General features: G+C 53.0%; 1 protein-coding gene across 1 annotated transcript in view; it reads right to left on the bottom strand.

Annotated features, from left to right (window-relative positions):
• The window catches only part of Grip2 (glutamate receptor interacting protein 2), a 58,781-nt gene extending 51,486 nt beyond the window's left edge, over nt 1-7,295 (bottom strand). Inside the window, 1 exon segment of the mRNA XM_048356322.1 lies at nt 7,200-7,295. Within this exon segment, the coding sequence (XP_048212279.1) occupies nt 7,200-7,254 (55 nt within the window). The 5' untranslated portion in view covers nt 7,255-7,295.
• Between the last annotated feature and the right edge of the window lie 7,551 nt (nt 7,296-14,846).

The raw sequence follows: 14,846 nt of genomic DNA, 5'->3' as shown, positions 1-14,846 counted from the left end.
TTACTGTATGCCTGTGGGCAAGTCTGTAACCTTTCTGACTCATTTTCCTTATCTGAAAGTGGGGTTAAGAATAGTACCAGCCCAAAAGGAACTTTAATGTCAGAGGAAACAAAAACTGTAACTTCTTCAGCTGGGTGTGGTGGCACAGACCTGTAATCTCAGCTTTGAGGCCATTTGGGCTGTAGAATGAGACTCTGTCCCAAAAACCAACTACTGGGGATGTAGCTCAATGGTAAAATGCTTGCCCACTACATGCAAGGGCCTGGGTTCAATCCCTATCACCATAAAGAAAGAAAGAACAAAAAAGAGCCAGGCACCAGTGACTCCGGCCTGTCATCCTTGCTGCTCAGGAGTCTGAGATCTGAGGACCACAGTTTGAAGCCAGCCTGGGGCAGGAAAGTCTCAGTGAGACACTTTTTCTTCTTTCTTTTTTTTTTTTTTTTGGCCAGTCCTGGGCCTTGAACTCAGGGCCTGAGCACTGTCCCTGGCTTCTTTTTGCTCAAGGGTAGCACTCTGCCACTTGAGCCACAAACGCCACTTCTGGCCGTTTTCTATATATGTAGTTGGTGCTGGGGAATCGAACCTAGGGCTCCATGCATACAAGGCAAACAGTCTTGCCACTAGGCCATATTCCCAGCCCCAGTGAGACACTCAAAACCCGCAAGTGGCACTGTGGCTTAAGTGGTAGAACACTAGCCTTGAGTACAAAGAGGCTCAGGGACAGTGCCCAGGCTAAGTCCAAACCCCACAATGGACCAAAAAAAGGTAGTACTTTACATTATAGGTTTGTTACGAAGAGTAGTATAGTTGATGCATAAAGCATTAAGACACAACCAGATGGCCGATTGTCACTAGTAGTGGAGCCTTGCTCGCTCACAAGTCCCCGCTCCAATATCACCTGTCAGGCCATGTCCACCCTCACCGCCATTTTCTAAAGGATTTTCACAGGTACTTTTCAGAACATATTCCATTTGGGGAGGGTTACTTTTATGATTTTCCTTGAGAAATAAATGAGGACCAGATGGGTTAGACAAGTAGCCACGGGAATCACTCAAAGAATTAAGACAGACCCCACACTCCTACCTCTGACCCCAGGCACTCTTTGGGTTACCCATTGGTGTTCAGCCTTCAAGCTTTGTGGTCATGGAGAGTACCTACCCCCAGGACAGAGATACTGAGCTGCTAGGCCACAGGGGGTCTTGCTCCCTGAGTGCCTGGCCTTCGCCTTCATCACTCCAGTCACGATCCCACGTGCATTCCCCCGTTTATCAGCTCTGGAGTCTCATCATAATGAGTAGCGATGCTCCCACTTTGCAGAGAAGACAGGGGAGGCTCAGAGGCAAAGACACTCATACTTCGTTACACAGCTTGGGAAAGCTGGGCTGGGCTGGATGGAAGTCAGCCCCTTGGCATGGCCTGGAGGTTTGATCAAGGATCAGGAAGGGTGGGGAGCTGCACACAAGCCAGGGGGAGGCTGTGGAGCTTCTCAGGATTCCCCTTGCCAAGAGGGAGCTCAGGGCAAGTCATTGCCCTGTCTCCGTTTCAGCATCCTCACAAGGTCCTCACAGGGGAGGGGTGTGAGAGCAGTCAGCGCAGGCCTGGCTCCTCTGCTCTCCTTGGTTGCTCAGTGAGCCCCGGTGTGCTGGCTCTCGAGCAGGGCTCTGAAGATTCACAGGTGAACGGGACAGGCCCATGTTCCCACAGAGTTCCAGGAGACGGGTGAGCAAACATAGTGCCAACAAGTGAGGAACTAGAACAGAAAAGCGGGGTGGGGGTGGGGGACTAATTTTGTTACATTGGAAAAGGGGCAACAGGAAGTGGCACCCACAGCCTGGCAGCCTTGGAGACAGTCACAAGTGGAGTGCCAAAGCTGACAGGGAGAGGCCTTCAGGCAGGGCAGCAGCCTGTTCAGAGACGGGGCAGAACAAGCCTTCTGCCAGGGTGTGAAGTGGTGAGAAGAGTTTACAGTAGCCAGGAAGGGACAAGAGTGCAGAAGGCCCAGACCAGAGCCTCTGAGCTGACTTCAGCTCAGAGGAAGTACCATTGACCCACAATGATCTTTACTTGAATCGGTAGTTAATATTTTATAGTCAAGAGATAATACGTAAAACTCTTAGAGTTTTAGATTCTGTCAGAAAATCTGGTCAGTTGAGATAGAGCTCCTAGGAGGCCTGTATTCTTTGTTTTATTTAGCTCTACCCCTCTGGTCCAGTTCACCCACTCAGCCCACCCATAGCTATTGTACAACTACCAAGGGCCATGTACTGTTTCAGTTAGTAGAAACCAGCTCTCATGGCACTTCCATACTAGTGAGAGAGAAGGAGAGCTGCAGGGCTAAAGGACTGCTGTTGTAGATGGGATGGTCAGGGAAGGTTTCTCTGAGGAGAGCATAAATGAATGAGGATCTAAATGCAGGAATTGAGAGAACAGTGAATGCAAAGGCCCTGGGGTTCTCTTCACTCATCTTTGGAGTCTCTTGCCTTGACTGTGTGGGCATGTACCACGTTAGAGCCCTACAGTAAGCAGTGAAGCACAAAGGGCAATGTGTAAACACATGAAAAACACTGGGTTTCCAGTACAATACATTTGACCAGCCGTGAGGGACACAATAGGAAACTAGGAAAAGGCCGAGGTGGCTCACACAGGGACAGGAAATGTGAGCCTAGGACTGAGCAGCCAAGAGCAGGTGGGGAAACCCTAGCTGCCGCTTCTCCAACGGCATAATCCACTAGACCCTGCAATATAGGAGGCAGAAGCAGAGGAAGCGAGATGGACAGTGCTAATCTTCTGCAGCCCTGAAGCTGATTTTAATTAAATTGCTTCTTTCCAAGCCTACCTGGGCTGCCACTGTGAAGAACCAACTATGTGGAAATCTTTTTGGTGTTTTCCTCCCCCTCCTCCTTTCCAAACAAAAGCACAACGTGGACTCCTTGTTCTTTTACCCACAAAGTAAGAGAGAGATGCTGTTGTTTTAAAGGTGAAGGGAGGAAACCGCAGCCACAATCCCATACCACCCTGGCTTGGGGCGGTGGGCAGGGACTTCTCTGCTCACTGACATCATGGTCTGCGTCACGGGAAATAACTTCCGCCATTCAAAGCGTTATTTGCATTTTTGGAGGTACGAGGAGACATTTCAAATCAGCTTGATTGTTGGCATTGCAGTTATTAAAGCCAAACAAAAGAGTCCTCCCTAAGGCTGGCTGATTCTTCTTAAATTTATCTGGGTCCCCACTACCTGATTTCAGGCAGCAAGCAGATGTTTCACAGCGGGGAGCTCATTAGCGCCAGATGTTCTTTGTTTGAGTCTTGGGCATGTACACATGCATGCATTAGTAGGCACACACACACTCGGGACCCAGGGCAGCAAACGTCACGCCTCCTCTTCCGGCACTTGGCATGCCCACAAGGACCATTTGTAATCCCTGCATGCAGTTCTGACAGAGAGTTGAGCAGCCTCAGTGAGTAGCCAATCACATCCCGCCCTATCGTCTTCCTGTTGTCTCCTAGGTAACTGGCCCAGGGACACATCAGCCAGCAGGGAATCACAAGGGACACACACACACACACACACACACACACACACACACACACACACACCCTATCAGCCCATAGTTCCATGCTCAGGAACACACACCCATCAGCACCCTGGACAGCTCCCCACAGCTGCACTCCATGCCATCCTTTTGGCAGGCTCGTTTCCTAGTTTCCCCACTTCCGCCCCCTTGCTCTCACCGTTCCTCAGCTTGGGATGCCTCTCCCCGCTGCTCTCCACCTCACTCAGAGCCTTGCTCATCTTCAGTGCCAGCCCAAGTCCTTCATCAAGTCCTCTGAAGGTGCCCATCATGGAGTACAAACCAGGACTCCCCCTGGCAGTCAAGGTCCAGGGGCGAGTTTGCCTTTTGCGATGTGGATTCCTCTAGCCCCCCTCACCTTTCTCCCTCAGCTCTTCCTGCAACAGGTCAGACTGCCTATCGGTACAGCACCCTCCAGAGCAATGCTGTCCTCTGCACTTGTGTCTGGCTGGGCCTTCTCATTCTCTAGTTCCAGTTCAAGTCACCTTCCCTCAGACCCTAGACTCCATCGCTAAATGCCACTGAGAGAAACCTCTCCCCTGGGGCTCTCCACCACGGCTACCTAAGTTCCTAAGTTTGTCTCCTATCACTGAGTGCTCTGAAGATGTCCTGTTCACCTTTGTGGGCTTACGGATTCTTTGTCTCCCCTGTCTCCGACAGTATCTATCTTGTTCCCAGCTGAGTACCCAGTCCTTACAGGCATCTCCTTGGTGCTGCTTTGTGTCCCTATCTCTCTATTCAGAGACTTCTAGGAACCCTCTGATTAACATTCCAAATGTCAATTAGAGAGCAGGAAGGACTGGCATAAGGGACAGCATTAGCCATCCCACACTGTGGTAGACACTGCTGGTGGAAATCTGACTTCCCAGCTGGGCCGTCCAAGTAGCTGCCTGGACAGGAATGTGCTGCTGCCCTCTCTCACGTCCTCAGTCACTGGACCACTGACCCTTCTGTCTGAGGGACCGGGCAACTTGAGACTAAGGACTGGCTTGATTTTTCTGACTGTTCGTGGACACTTGACTGGTCCTGGGGGCCAAGGGTCATCAGAAAGCATTTGATGCAATGAAAGGAAGAAAACGTGTGACTCTCTATAGAATCACGAGGGTCAAAGTGGAAGTTTATTGGAAGATCAATCCAACAAGGAAGTCATGAGTCACATACACCTCAAGAGCAAGAACCATAGGGCCCCCAATCCCATGGGTACAGGCATCTCTCCTCAAGGTAATAACTGCTGCTTTAGTCAGCTTCATTGGCAAGGCCAGGTTGTGGACACGTAGCCGTATGGTAGGGAAAATCCTGTAGCATTCCCCTAGAGAGCACAGAGATCTGTGTTGGCCATTTATAACCCCTGAGATCCTGAGTTCTCCCCTGACCATGCTGCACATCATTTCCTCAGACGTGAAGGTGAGCTGGATAGAAAGACAAAACGGTAGCATTCATGTTTCTTGAGTACCTACTATGTGCTGATCCTTGCACTAGGCTATGCTAGTACAGATTCTTCGTGACCATCCTTCCTACTTAATGAATAGAAAAAAAGAAACGCCACAAAACTAAAGCTAAAAAAACAAACCAAAGCATAACCAAGGTCACATAAGTTGGCACTTGTAAGGAGGTCTAGAACTGATCGTTAAGCCTGTTCTTCTCCCCCACGGCCTTAAACTACCCAATATCATTGTACCCAGAGAAGCTGGTCTTGTACAAAAAAATCCTTCTGGCAGATGGAAGCTCTACTCGGAGAGATGCCATGTTTGTGACCCTGCCTCTGCATCTCTGACCCCCCAGCTTGGCCGTGCTCCATCCACATGTCAGGGGCTCTCATTTGAGACCCATCCCACCGGAACCGATTTCCCTGTGGCCCAAAGAAAGCTAGAGGTTTTGTTTTTCAGAATAGTAATTTCCTGCCAGTGTGGGTAGTTGTTCCAGCCATCCTCAGATTTGGTGCTGAGCTCAAGGATCAATCCCAACTAAGATTTCCCAGGGGAAGTTCACATGTCAAGTACCTCCTAGATTGAGAAGGTGGCCCTGGCACCTTCTCAGATGGGCAGTGGCAGGCAAAGCAGTTGTCGCAGTCACGAGACAATGTACCTCACACATGTCACACATAAACGCCCCACCCACCTGCAACCCAAACCTGCCATCCAGGTGCCTCCAGGAACACCTCAGGCACTGACATAGTGTCTCCAGCGCCGCACAGTCCCCCTACACATTCATACACCAATACTCCACCTGGGCCAGAGGGTCAGGGGCAAGAGTTAACACCCTTCTTAGGACATTATAGAACCGAGGCTGCCTCAGGCTCTGTGATCTGCTGGGGCCAAGACTTGACATTGTCTTTCGTGAAGCCCTGGGCAGGACAAGTGTGGGCCTTCTGCAGAGACAGGAAGTCAGCCTCGGGGAGAGTGACTTGTTCCAAAGGGCCACACTCATTTTCAAGGTTGGCGGGCAGATGCTTCTGCAAGCTGCTCCTTGGGGGCAGCTTCACTGAGTGGGACACTTCTCCAAGCTGCCGACTCCAGTCACAGCCCCTCTGCCTGCCTTCTTCAACTTCAGGGATGAACCTGTGCCCTCAAGCTCTCTGTCCTTAGGACCCCAGCTCAGAGGCGGTCCTGGGAAACAGCTAAGGCCTGAGGGGATCTAAGCAAGACCCTTTGCCTGCTGGGCTTCTCAGCCCTCCGTGATGCAGGGTAAGAGCACTTACTTAGCCGTGGGGATAGGACAGGGGACAAGACCAGCTCTCCAGGCCTCCCCCCCCCACCACCCCGCAAACACCCACATACACCCTGGCCTGGGTCAGAAATGGATTCTCACCGGTGAGACTAGGTAAAATCCCGGGGGTGGGGTCGCGTAGGCTGGAGGGAAGGAGAGTGGAAAGTACCCCCAAAAGCCTTATGGGTTCAGGGTCACATCCCAGCCAGCCCCGCTCCTGGCTGTGTGACCTTGTGGGGAGAGGGCCTGCCCCCGTCCCCGAGGCTGGCCTGGTGAAGGTTAAAGGCGGGCAAGCCTGGGGCCGGGCCTGCGCCGCCCGGCGTGTCCCACCCGCGTGAGCCGCTCCCCGGCCTCGGGCCACAGCGCCGGCAGTTAACCCGCACCCACCCCAACTCCGCGGGGGGCAGGCCCAGGGCTCGGGCCCCCGGCCTCCCCCGCCGCCCGCCCTCCCTCCCTCCCTCCGGAGGCCGGGACAACAGGTAAGCGGGGTGGGCTCGGGGGCGCGGGCCGCGGCGCTGCGGCAGGGCCCGCGGAGTCCGCGCCCGCCAGGCGCTTCGCAACTTCGGGCAACTGCGGGCTCCGGGGTCCACGCGGAGGGAGGCGCCCCCGGGAGCGCCCCGGGGCCCCGGGCTGAGCCTGGCGGGGCGGGGGCGGGGGGAGGCTCGCGGCCCCGGCCCCGGCCCGAGCCGTCCCGGGGCGGTGCGCGGTGCTCGGTGCTCGGTCCCCGGTCCTCGCCGCGCCCGGCCCCGCGCGCTCGTCCCGCGGCGGGCTTCCCGGGACCGGGCTTCCCCGACCGGGCGCCGCGCCGCTGTCCCGCGGCGACCCCGATCGCGCTCACGAGCCCCCCACCGCCGCTCCTCCCCGGGACCCTCCCGGGCCCGGCCTCGCCCGCGCGCCCCCGGCCCGGGCGCCGCCTCCTACCTTCGTCCGGCAGCCGCTGCAGGCAGAGCGCGAGGTTCCTCCGCCAGCCCCGCATCCCCGCGGCCGCCCTGCGGCCCGGCCCGGCCTGGCCCGCCCGGCCCCGGCCCCGCCGAGCCGAGCCGCGCCGCGCCGCGCTGGGGAGGGCCGCGGGCCGGGGGCGCCGGGCATGGGCGGGCGGGCGGGCGGGCGGGCGTGGGGGGGGGGGTGCGGCGGGGGTGCGGGCGGCCGCCGGCGCGCGGCGCTGCCTCCGGAGCCCGCGGCGGAGCGGCGACACCGCTCCCGGAGCGGACGGAGCGCGCGCTTTCCCCGGGCGGGGCGGGGCGGGCGCGGGGACGGGGCGGGCGCGGGGACGGGCGCCCCGCGGAGCCGGAGCTGCCGGTCCCCCGCGTTACCCTCGCGTGGGAGCGCTGCCCGTGCTCGCTCTCCAGCTGACAGCCCAATTCCTAAGCTGTAGGAATTCACGAATGAATAAATGAATGAGAGAATGAATGAATGAATGAACGAACGGGGATAGGTCCGAAGGAATGTGTGAATAAATGATGGAATAAATGAGCTAATGAAACGCTCAGTAGGTAACTTTAATGAACAAAGGAGTGAAGGTATATAGAAATAATATGAATAAGTCAGTGAACTCGTACTTGTCTTCTGGCCTCAGGCCTGCCTGTTAGTGGCCAAAGGGATTCAGGACTCTGCCCAGCAACTCAAGTTCCTCCCTTGACATCCAGGGTTCATCTTGCAGGTGGGGCCCAGGGGCCCCGGGAGGGCAGGGCTTGTCTGCAGACGCCTGGAGGGAGGAGGTTTGTCTGTTAGGTCGTGACCACTGCACCTGGGATCGGTTCCACCCAGCTAGCACTGAGCTCCAGAGATCTCGGAGGCCTGAGGAAGAACGGCCTCGGGGGAAGTCACGTTTGCTCCCCCTCTGTGAGAAAGCGAGGGTGTGTGGAAGGGGGGGGGGGGGTGTATCACCCATGAAGTACTACGCAGCTATACAAAGAAAGACAGTCCTCGTGTGCCTATGGGAAGCCACTTCTGGGGTGCATTGTTAAGTGACCAGAGCCTATGGGAAGCCACTTCTGGGGTGCATTGTTAAGTGACCAGAGCTAAGTGAAGAATGGTGTTAAAGTGTTGTATGCAGAAAGGAGGGAGATCCGTACATTCCCATTTTCTCAGACACATGGAAATTATCCAGAGGAGGAATCACATGACCAAGGGCAGGTGGAAGAGACATTTTACATTGGATCCCCTTTTGTGACTTGAATCCTGAATAAAGCATCATGTATCTAAATATATGTTAAAGATCTTAAATACACATTTACAATATTTAGAAGCACATCTCTGTAAAGGCTACCTCCTCGAAGCCCGGTCAAGCCAGCCTGTGCGACTAGGCCCCTTCTCTGCTGCCTCTGGCTAGTGAAGGAGACTGTCTTTTCTGGTCAGGAATAGTGAAACGGGACCCTGGAAGGGAAGGTAAAGCACAGAGCCACTATAAATGTTGGGAGGAAAGTGAAAAACCTATGCCTGGATTCCATGTTCAGCTGTGTGTCCTTGAGAAAATCACCAGTCTCTCTGGAGCCTCAAACTCTCCACTTGCAAACCAGAAGTCATAATGGCCCAGCTGTTTTTGCTGTATAATTGGAGTTAAGAGTCTCATGGACTAGCCTGCCCTGGCTGGCTTTGAACAATGATTCTCAGATCGCACCCTCATGAGTAGCTAAGATTATAAGCGACTAGTGCATGGTAAAAGCACATACCACTTTTGTAAGGAAGATGGATGTCAGATCCATAACAACCTGCAAGTTTAGCTAGTATAATTTAATAAATGAGGTCACTAAGGCCCAGAGAGGGTAAATAGGTTACACAAGGTCATACACACCGAGTAGCAGAATTGATACTTGGGTCCAGATCTTCTCACCTCCAAGCACCCCAGCCAATCCCCACAAAGCCTAACCAATATACTTATCCTTTATTCATGTACCTTCAACCCTTGATAGGTGACATCGCAGCTCTGTATTAGTTCTGAGTTATTAATCACCTTGGGCCGTAGGGCCCAGGCCCAGGGGGCTGGGTGTGGGAGGGGCAGTTGGGCCGCAGGCCCAAGCTTGCGGAGTGCTGACTCCAGAACTGGTTTTAACGGCTGTGTGCCTCTGACAAGGAACTGAGTCTCCCCAGGCAGTGGAATTTCAAGTTGCTCCTGACCATGCCCAATTGATGGCCTCTACAGCGAAAATGCCTGCTGCTCCGATGGAATTGCTGATGGCAGAGGCAGAGATCCCAGGGGCGAGGACGAGAGGCCCAGCAAAGGCAGCCCAGGCCAGGAACCCTCCAGAGGCAGAGAGCAGATAGACCACAGGCACGAGAAAGGGTGTTCTGGTTCCCTGTCACTGCACAACAGGCCACTGTAGAGGCATAAAATTAATAACCATTTTGTTATGGTTGTGAATTCTGTGGGTCAAGACGCTGGGCATAGAGGGCACAGGAGACGTCTCAGTTCTATGACACCAGGGGCATTAGCTGGGAAGGCTCAAAGTGTGAAGCAGAGTGGGGCACAGGATGACCCAATAACAGCTCTAGAGTGCTCTGGAGGCTTCTCCGCTCCAGCCTGGCGTCCGGCTCTAGAGGTGGAATGAGTCCTTGAAGGCAGGGACGACTCAGACTGTCTCCCCAAACACCTCTCTAGAGCACCTCCATGGAACTTGTGCTTTCTTACAGCGTGGCGGCCTCAGGGAAGCTAACCTTCTTACCAAGACCCAGGCCTGTGAGAGCCAGTGTTTCAGAAGTCAGATCTCTGGTGTAACCCGGCCTTGGGAACCTTGACAAATCACTTCCAGATGTCCTGTATCCCAGGGAGGGAGCACAGACCCCACCTCTCATGGGAGAGTTTTGAAGCTATTTTAGAAACTCACAGGGATGGGCAGTCAGAGGAAAGGCAATGAGGAAAAGTAACAGAAGTCGTAGTGTTGGTGAGAAGAGGAGAAAGAGCACAAGTAGGACTGAGGAGGAGCTAGAAGAGAAATCATAAATCATTACTGGGAGGAATGGAAGTAGTAATAGGAAGACAAGCAATAAGGAGAGAGGTGATATTAAAAACAGGAATTGGCCAGTTGTGGTGGCTCATGCCTGTAATCTCAGCAGTCAGAGGCTGAGGTAGACGTTCCAGGCCAGCCTAGGGTACAGAATGAGACTCTGTCTCAAAAACGAATAGTAATAAAATCACAGCAGCCTGAAGGAAGAACTGTAGTAGGAGTGGGAGGAATAAATTAGGAGAAACAGTAATCTGGAAGGAAGAGTACAAGAAGAGGTAGCAACAGAAGATCAATATTTGAAAGGATGTGTTAGTCAACTTTCTGTTACTGTAATTATCACCAGAGATCTTCAGGTTGCACCAGGAAGAGGTTGCCTTGGGCTCACAGTTTTGGAGTCTCGCTCTATCACTGGTCAGCCCCATTGCTGTGGGGCTGTGGCAGAATGCCATGGCGGGAACTCCTAGTAGAGAAAAACTGTTTACCTCATGGCCAGGAAGGGACAGATACAAGCAAAGAGGAGCCAGGACCCCACGGTCCCCTTCAAGGGCACCCCCCCCCAATGACCTGAGGCCCTCTCACTAAGCCCTACCTCTTAAAGACTACGATCTTACAACAGTTGGGGACTGAGTCTTAACATATGGGGGGCGGGAATTGAAGATCCAAATGACATCGAGAATAATATGCAGACGATCCCCAGCCTGGGATGGTGTTTGGATGTCTGGGGTGTGAAAGTAATACACATTCAGCAGAACTCATGCTCAGAGGTTCCGGTTTGCTCCTTCCCCACGCTTGATGTGCGGGAGGATCCCGCTGTCCACAACCTCGTCAGCTCTGTGATCACTAGGAGAGACCACACAGACCCCGCCATGGCTGCCGCTAGGCCGTGATGGGTGGCAGATGTATCTAGTATGTTTTCAACTTGTGATGCTCTTGACTTAGGCTGGGTGTCTGTACGTAACCTCACTGCAAGTCAAGCACATAAGTAACAAGGCCAGAATGGCAGGATGAGCCCTAGAATAGGACTAAAGGAAATTGTTATAGCCATTAGAGCCATAACCAGGAAGTTATAACAGTTGAATAGAAACTAAAGGAGGAGAAATAATGGGCAAACCAGCTGCCTGGCCTCAAATCCACCTCCCAACTCTATGTCCTCTTGTTTGCTCATCTGTGAAATGGGAGTGATGCGAATGACACCTCTGCGATGTCGTTGGTGTCAGGGTCGAGGGAGTGGACGTGAGTAAAGCTCTGGGTACCTGACATGCAGAAGTGCCATGTGGTATTCCTTCTGTTTTGATTAGATGGCATTGGGAGCTTTTAGAGGCCGCTTCAGCTGCTACTACCTCACGATCCCTAGCCTGCCTCCTTGGCATTTCTGCTTCATGGAATCCATCCCTACTGCACACACCCCGGCCTCTCTGCTGGTCCCAGTGTGTCCCCCTGTGGGAGGCAGTGAAGGCTGTGAGACCTGCTACAAGGCAGGGTCCGCCCCAAAAGGGCCTGGCCAGGCCTCCAGGTCCCGGAGCCAGGACCGTTTGGGAAGGGAAGGGTAGTTGTGGTTCCAGTTGCCTGGGACTGGATCACTAGAGCTCTGTACCGGGAATGCTCTTCCAGGGAATACTCCAGCCTTTGGTGGAAGCAGGCAGAATTGGATCTGGTCATATGGGGTGTGTGGTGGGTTGAGCCATACCACTGGGATGGAGGAAGGATCGAGTACCAGCTATCTTTATAAATTAAAAAACGAATCTAGGAGCTTTACTGGTATAAATAGACTGACCGCGGTACACACATTGTATATATAAGTGTAGACACATTTTGGGGGAGGAACTCCTGAGTCATTTGCTGCTGAGTTATCTCAAAAGGTCAGAGAAGGTTGTGCAAAAAGTGATGGTGTGGTCTAAAGCCACCCCCTAGGGGCGTTCACCTGCAATCCTGCACTAACAGTGCCCTGAGATCACTGAAGGACCCAGCGGGCTTGGGAACAGCCTCTGTGATCTGGTTCCAGCTCCTGTGCGGGCCTCACTCAGCGCTGAGGCCAGGCCTGGCCTCCCATTGTCTTGACCTTTCCTTCTTTCCTTCTCCTGCTATTGCTGTCAGAATTTGCTATTCTACATCTTTTATACCCTTTCTCTTCCAAGAAATAATCTAAATATTTTGAATCTGGATCTGGGGACAGAGCTTTTAGTGATTCAGAATAAAGCTGATAGAAATATCCATGTGCAGTGTGTGTGTGTGTGTGTGTGTGTGTGTGTGTGTGTGTGTGTCCCTTAGATTTCACTTCTTGGGTAGACTCAGAGTGGGGTGATGGTTCCCATGGTAAGTGAAGTTTAACTTGATAAGAAATGGTGAAGGGAGCTTCCAGTCCTGCTCAGTATCACACCTCTGGCAAGGACATGTGAGTCCCAGTTGCCCCGTGTTCTCTCTCATAGTGGGTATTTGTAGGGTTTTTAAAAATATTGTCTCCTCTCCTTTTTTGTCTAGAACCACTCTGATAAGTGTATAGTAATGTCTCTTTGTAGTTTAAGCTAATATTTCCCAAGCTTATATATATTTGCTTATTTGCTTCATATCTTGATAGTTTATTCTCTCTGTCTCTCTCTCTCTTTTTCTGTGTGTATGTGTCTGTCTGTCTGTCTCTCTCTCCCTCTCTCTTTCTCTCAGTGATACTGGGATTTGAACTCAGGATGCTTTCTGGACGAGCATTCTATCACTTGAATCATACCCAAACCCCTCCCCCCCACACCAGTCTTTTTTTTAACCTATAGTTTGTTTTTTCAGATAGGGTCTCCTGCTAACTTTGTGTGGACTGTCCTCAAACTATAAAACTATAATCCTCTGTCTTTGCATCCTGAATAGACAGACCACTAGTGTGTGCCACTGCAGCTGGCTTTGTGTTGAAATGGCATCTTGTTAACTTTTCCCCATGCTTAAACTTCAATCCTACCTTTGCCTCCTGAATAGCTGGGATTACAAGTATACACCACTATGCCTGACAGTAGTGCTAGCTCTTTTCCTCCTTCCTTTCTAGCTAGAAGATCCTGACTTGTTAGGTGCTCACTATATACCCCAGTGATATGAGAACAGATAGCCTCTTCCCAGTCCTTAGGGGTCAAACTGGAGTTTCCAGCCCCTATACCGTGGCCACCATTTCAACACACTCATGTGCACCCGAATGATTTTATGGTCCAGGCCTAGAAGGGGCTGATGATCACATAAAGGACATGCGTTTCAAATGTGTTGCTTTACATTAGGTTCCCCGGAGGCAAAGTCTTAGACTGTGACCCTTTCTGCAAGTGTGTCCTCAAAGAAGGAAGGCAGGCAGAATTGAGCAAGGACAGGGTTTCTGGAAAAGTCTACTCAGACTGACTCAAGCAAGAGCTGTGGGACTGGAGGAACGCCCAGTCATAGAGGAGCATCACTTCCAAGATGTCCTCCAGGGGCTCCTATCGCTCCTGGGAGCAAGGGGAAGGCTAGGAGTGGTCAGCAACCCACACGCCCAGCGGGCGCTCCTGATAGGGCACCGGCAACATCCACTCACTACACCAGGGCTCCTAGAGGAGATGGGGTTCAACGGGGCCGTGGAAGGGAGGAGAGCCCCATCCTCGCTGAGACACGGTTCACAGTTGCCAAACGATGGGACCAGCTTAGGTGCCCACTCACGAAGAAACTGTGTGTGTGTGTGTGTGTGTGTGTGTGTGTGTGTGTGTGTGTGTCTCTGAGTCTGAGTGTGGGGTGGAGCTGACATGCTAGTGGGAGGGGAAGAAAATGGGAAAGTTAAGCACTGTGTGAGGCACGAATGGAAGGAAGAAACAAGTAGGGTGTACAGAGACAAGGCGAGGGGGGGGGGTAGGGATGACCTGAGGATAATCAGTGGGAGGCGGTCATGACAGGATCAGGGGTGAGTGCTCTCAGCCCAGCAGACTGCACGTACTGAGCGAGCTCAGCTAGACTACGGCAGGGGCCTCGACGGAGGCGCAAAGAGGCAGGGGGAGGGAGACCGTCCTCAGGAATGACTCTGGGAAACGTGTCAAAGCCCGGTTCTCAAAAACTCACGGGGCCCATTGCGGAGTTTGGATTCCATTCTGAGAGCAAAAGGAAGCTGTGGCCGTGTTTCAAGTGCAGGTGAGGCATAGTCATTTTTTTTTTTCTAGAAGTTCTGGTGGAAGTCTGAGTGGGGATGGGCTTCAGGAGTCTGTTCTGCAAGGTGACTAGGTTGGACAAGGGTTGGTAACGGCCGGAAGGGTGTAAGAATCTGCTGGAAGGTCTGGGTGGGGCGGGGAAGCTGCAGTGGAACGGCAGGGTCGGCTGCGGAGATGAGACCCACTGTTCCTGGTTCTTGGCTTCCCCTGCCTGCTTCCCCACTCAGGGCTTGAACACCCCGGGTTGATGGGTGGAGGCGGCGACCTCAGGAGCCAAATTGTTCTCATGTCCCATGTTCTCCGTTGTGCCTCCACTACGACCATCTCCTAGGACACGTGGTGGAGGACGCAAGCCACATGGCGCTGTCCCAGATCAGGGCCAAACCCCCAGAGGACCCTGGAGATAAATGATGCCTGTGGAGGCGATGAGGTTGGTGGTTATTTGCTAGGCAGCGGCACCATTACCTAAACAACTGATGCGCAAGGAG

This window comes from Perognathus longimembris, chromosome 10 (genome assembly GCF_023159225.1).
Source record: "Perognathus longimembris pacificus isolate PPM17 chromosome 10, ASM2315922v1, whole genome shotgun sequence".
NCBI classification, from domain to species: Eukaryota; Metazoa; Chordata; class Mammalia; order Rodentia; family Heteromyidae; genus Perognathus; species Perognathus longimembris.
This window is presented reverse-complemented; position numbering and strand designations above follow the sequence as displayed.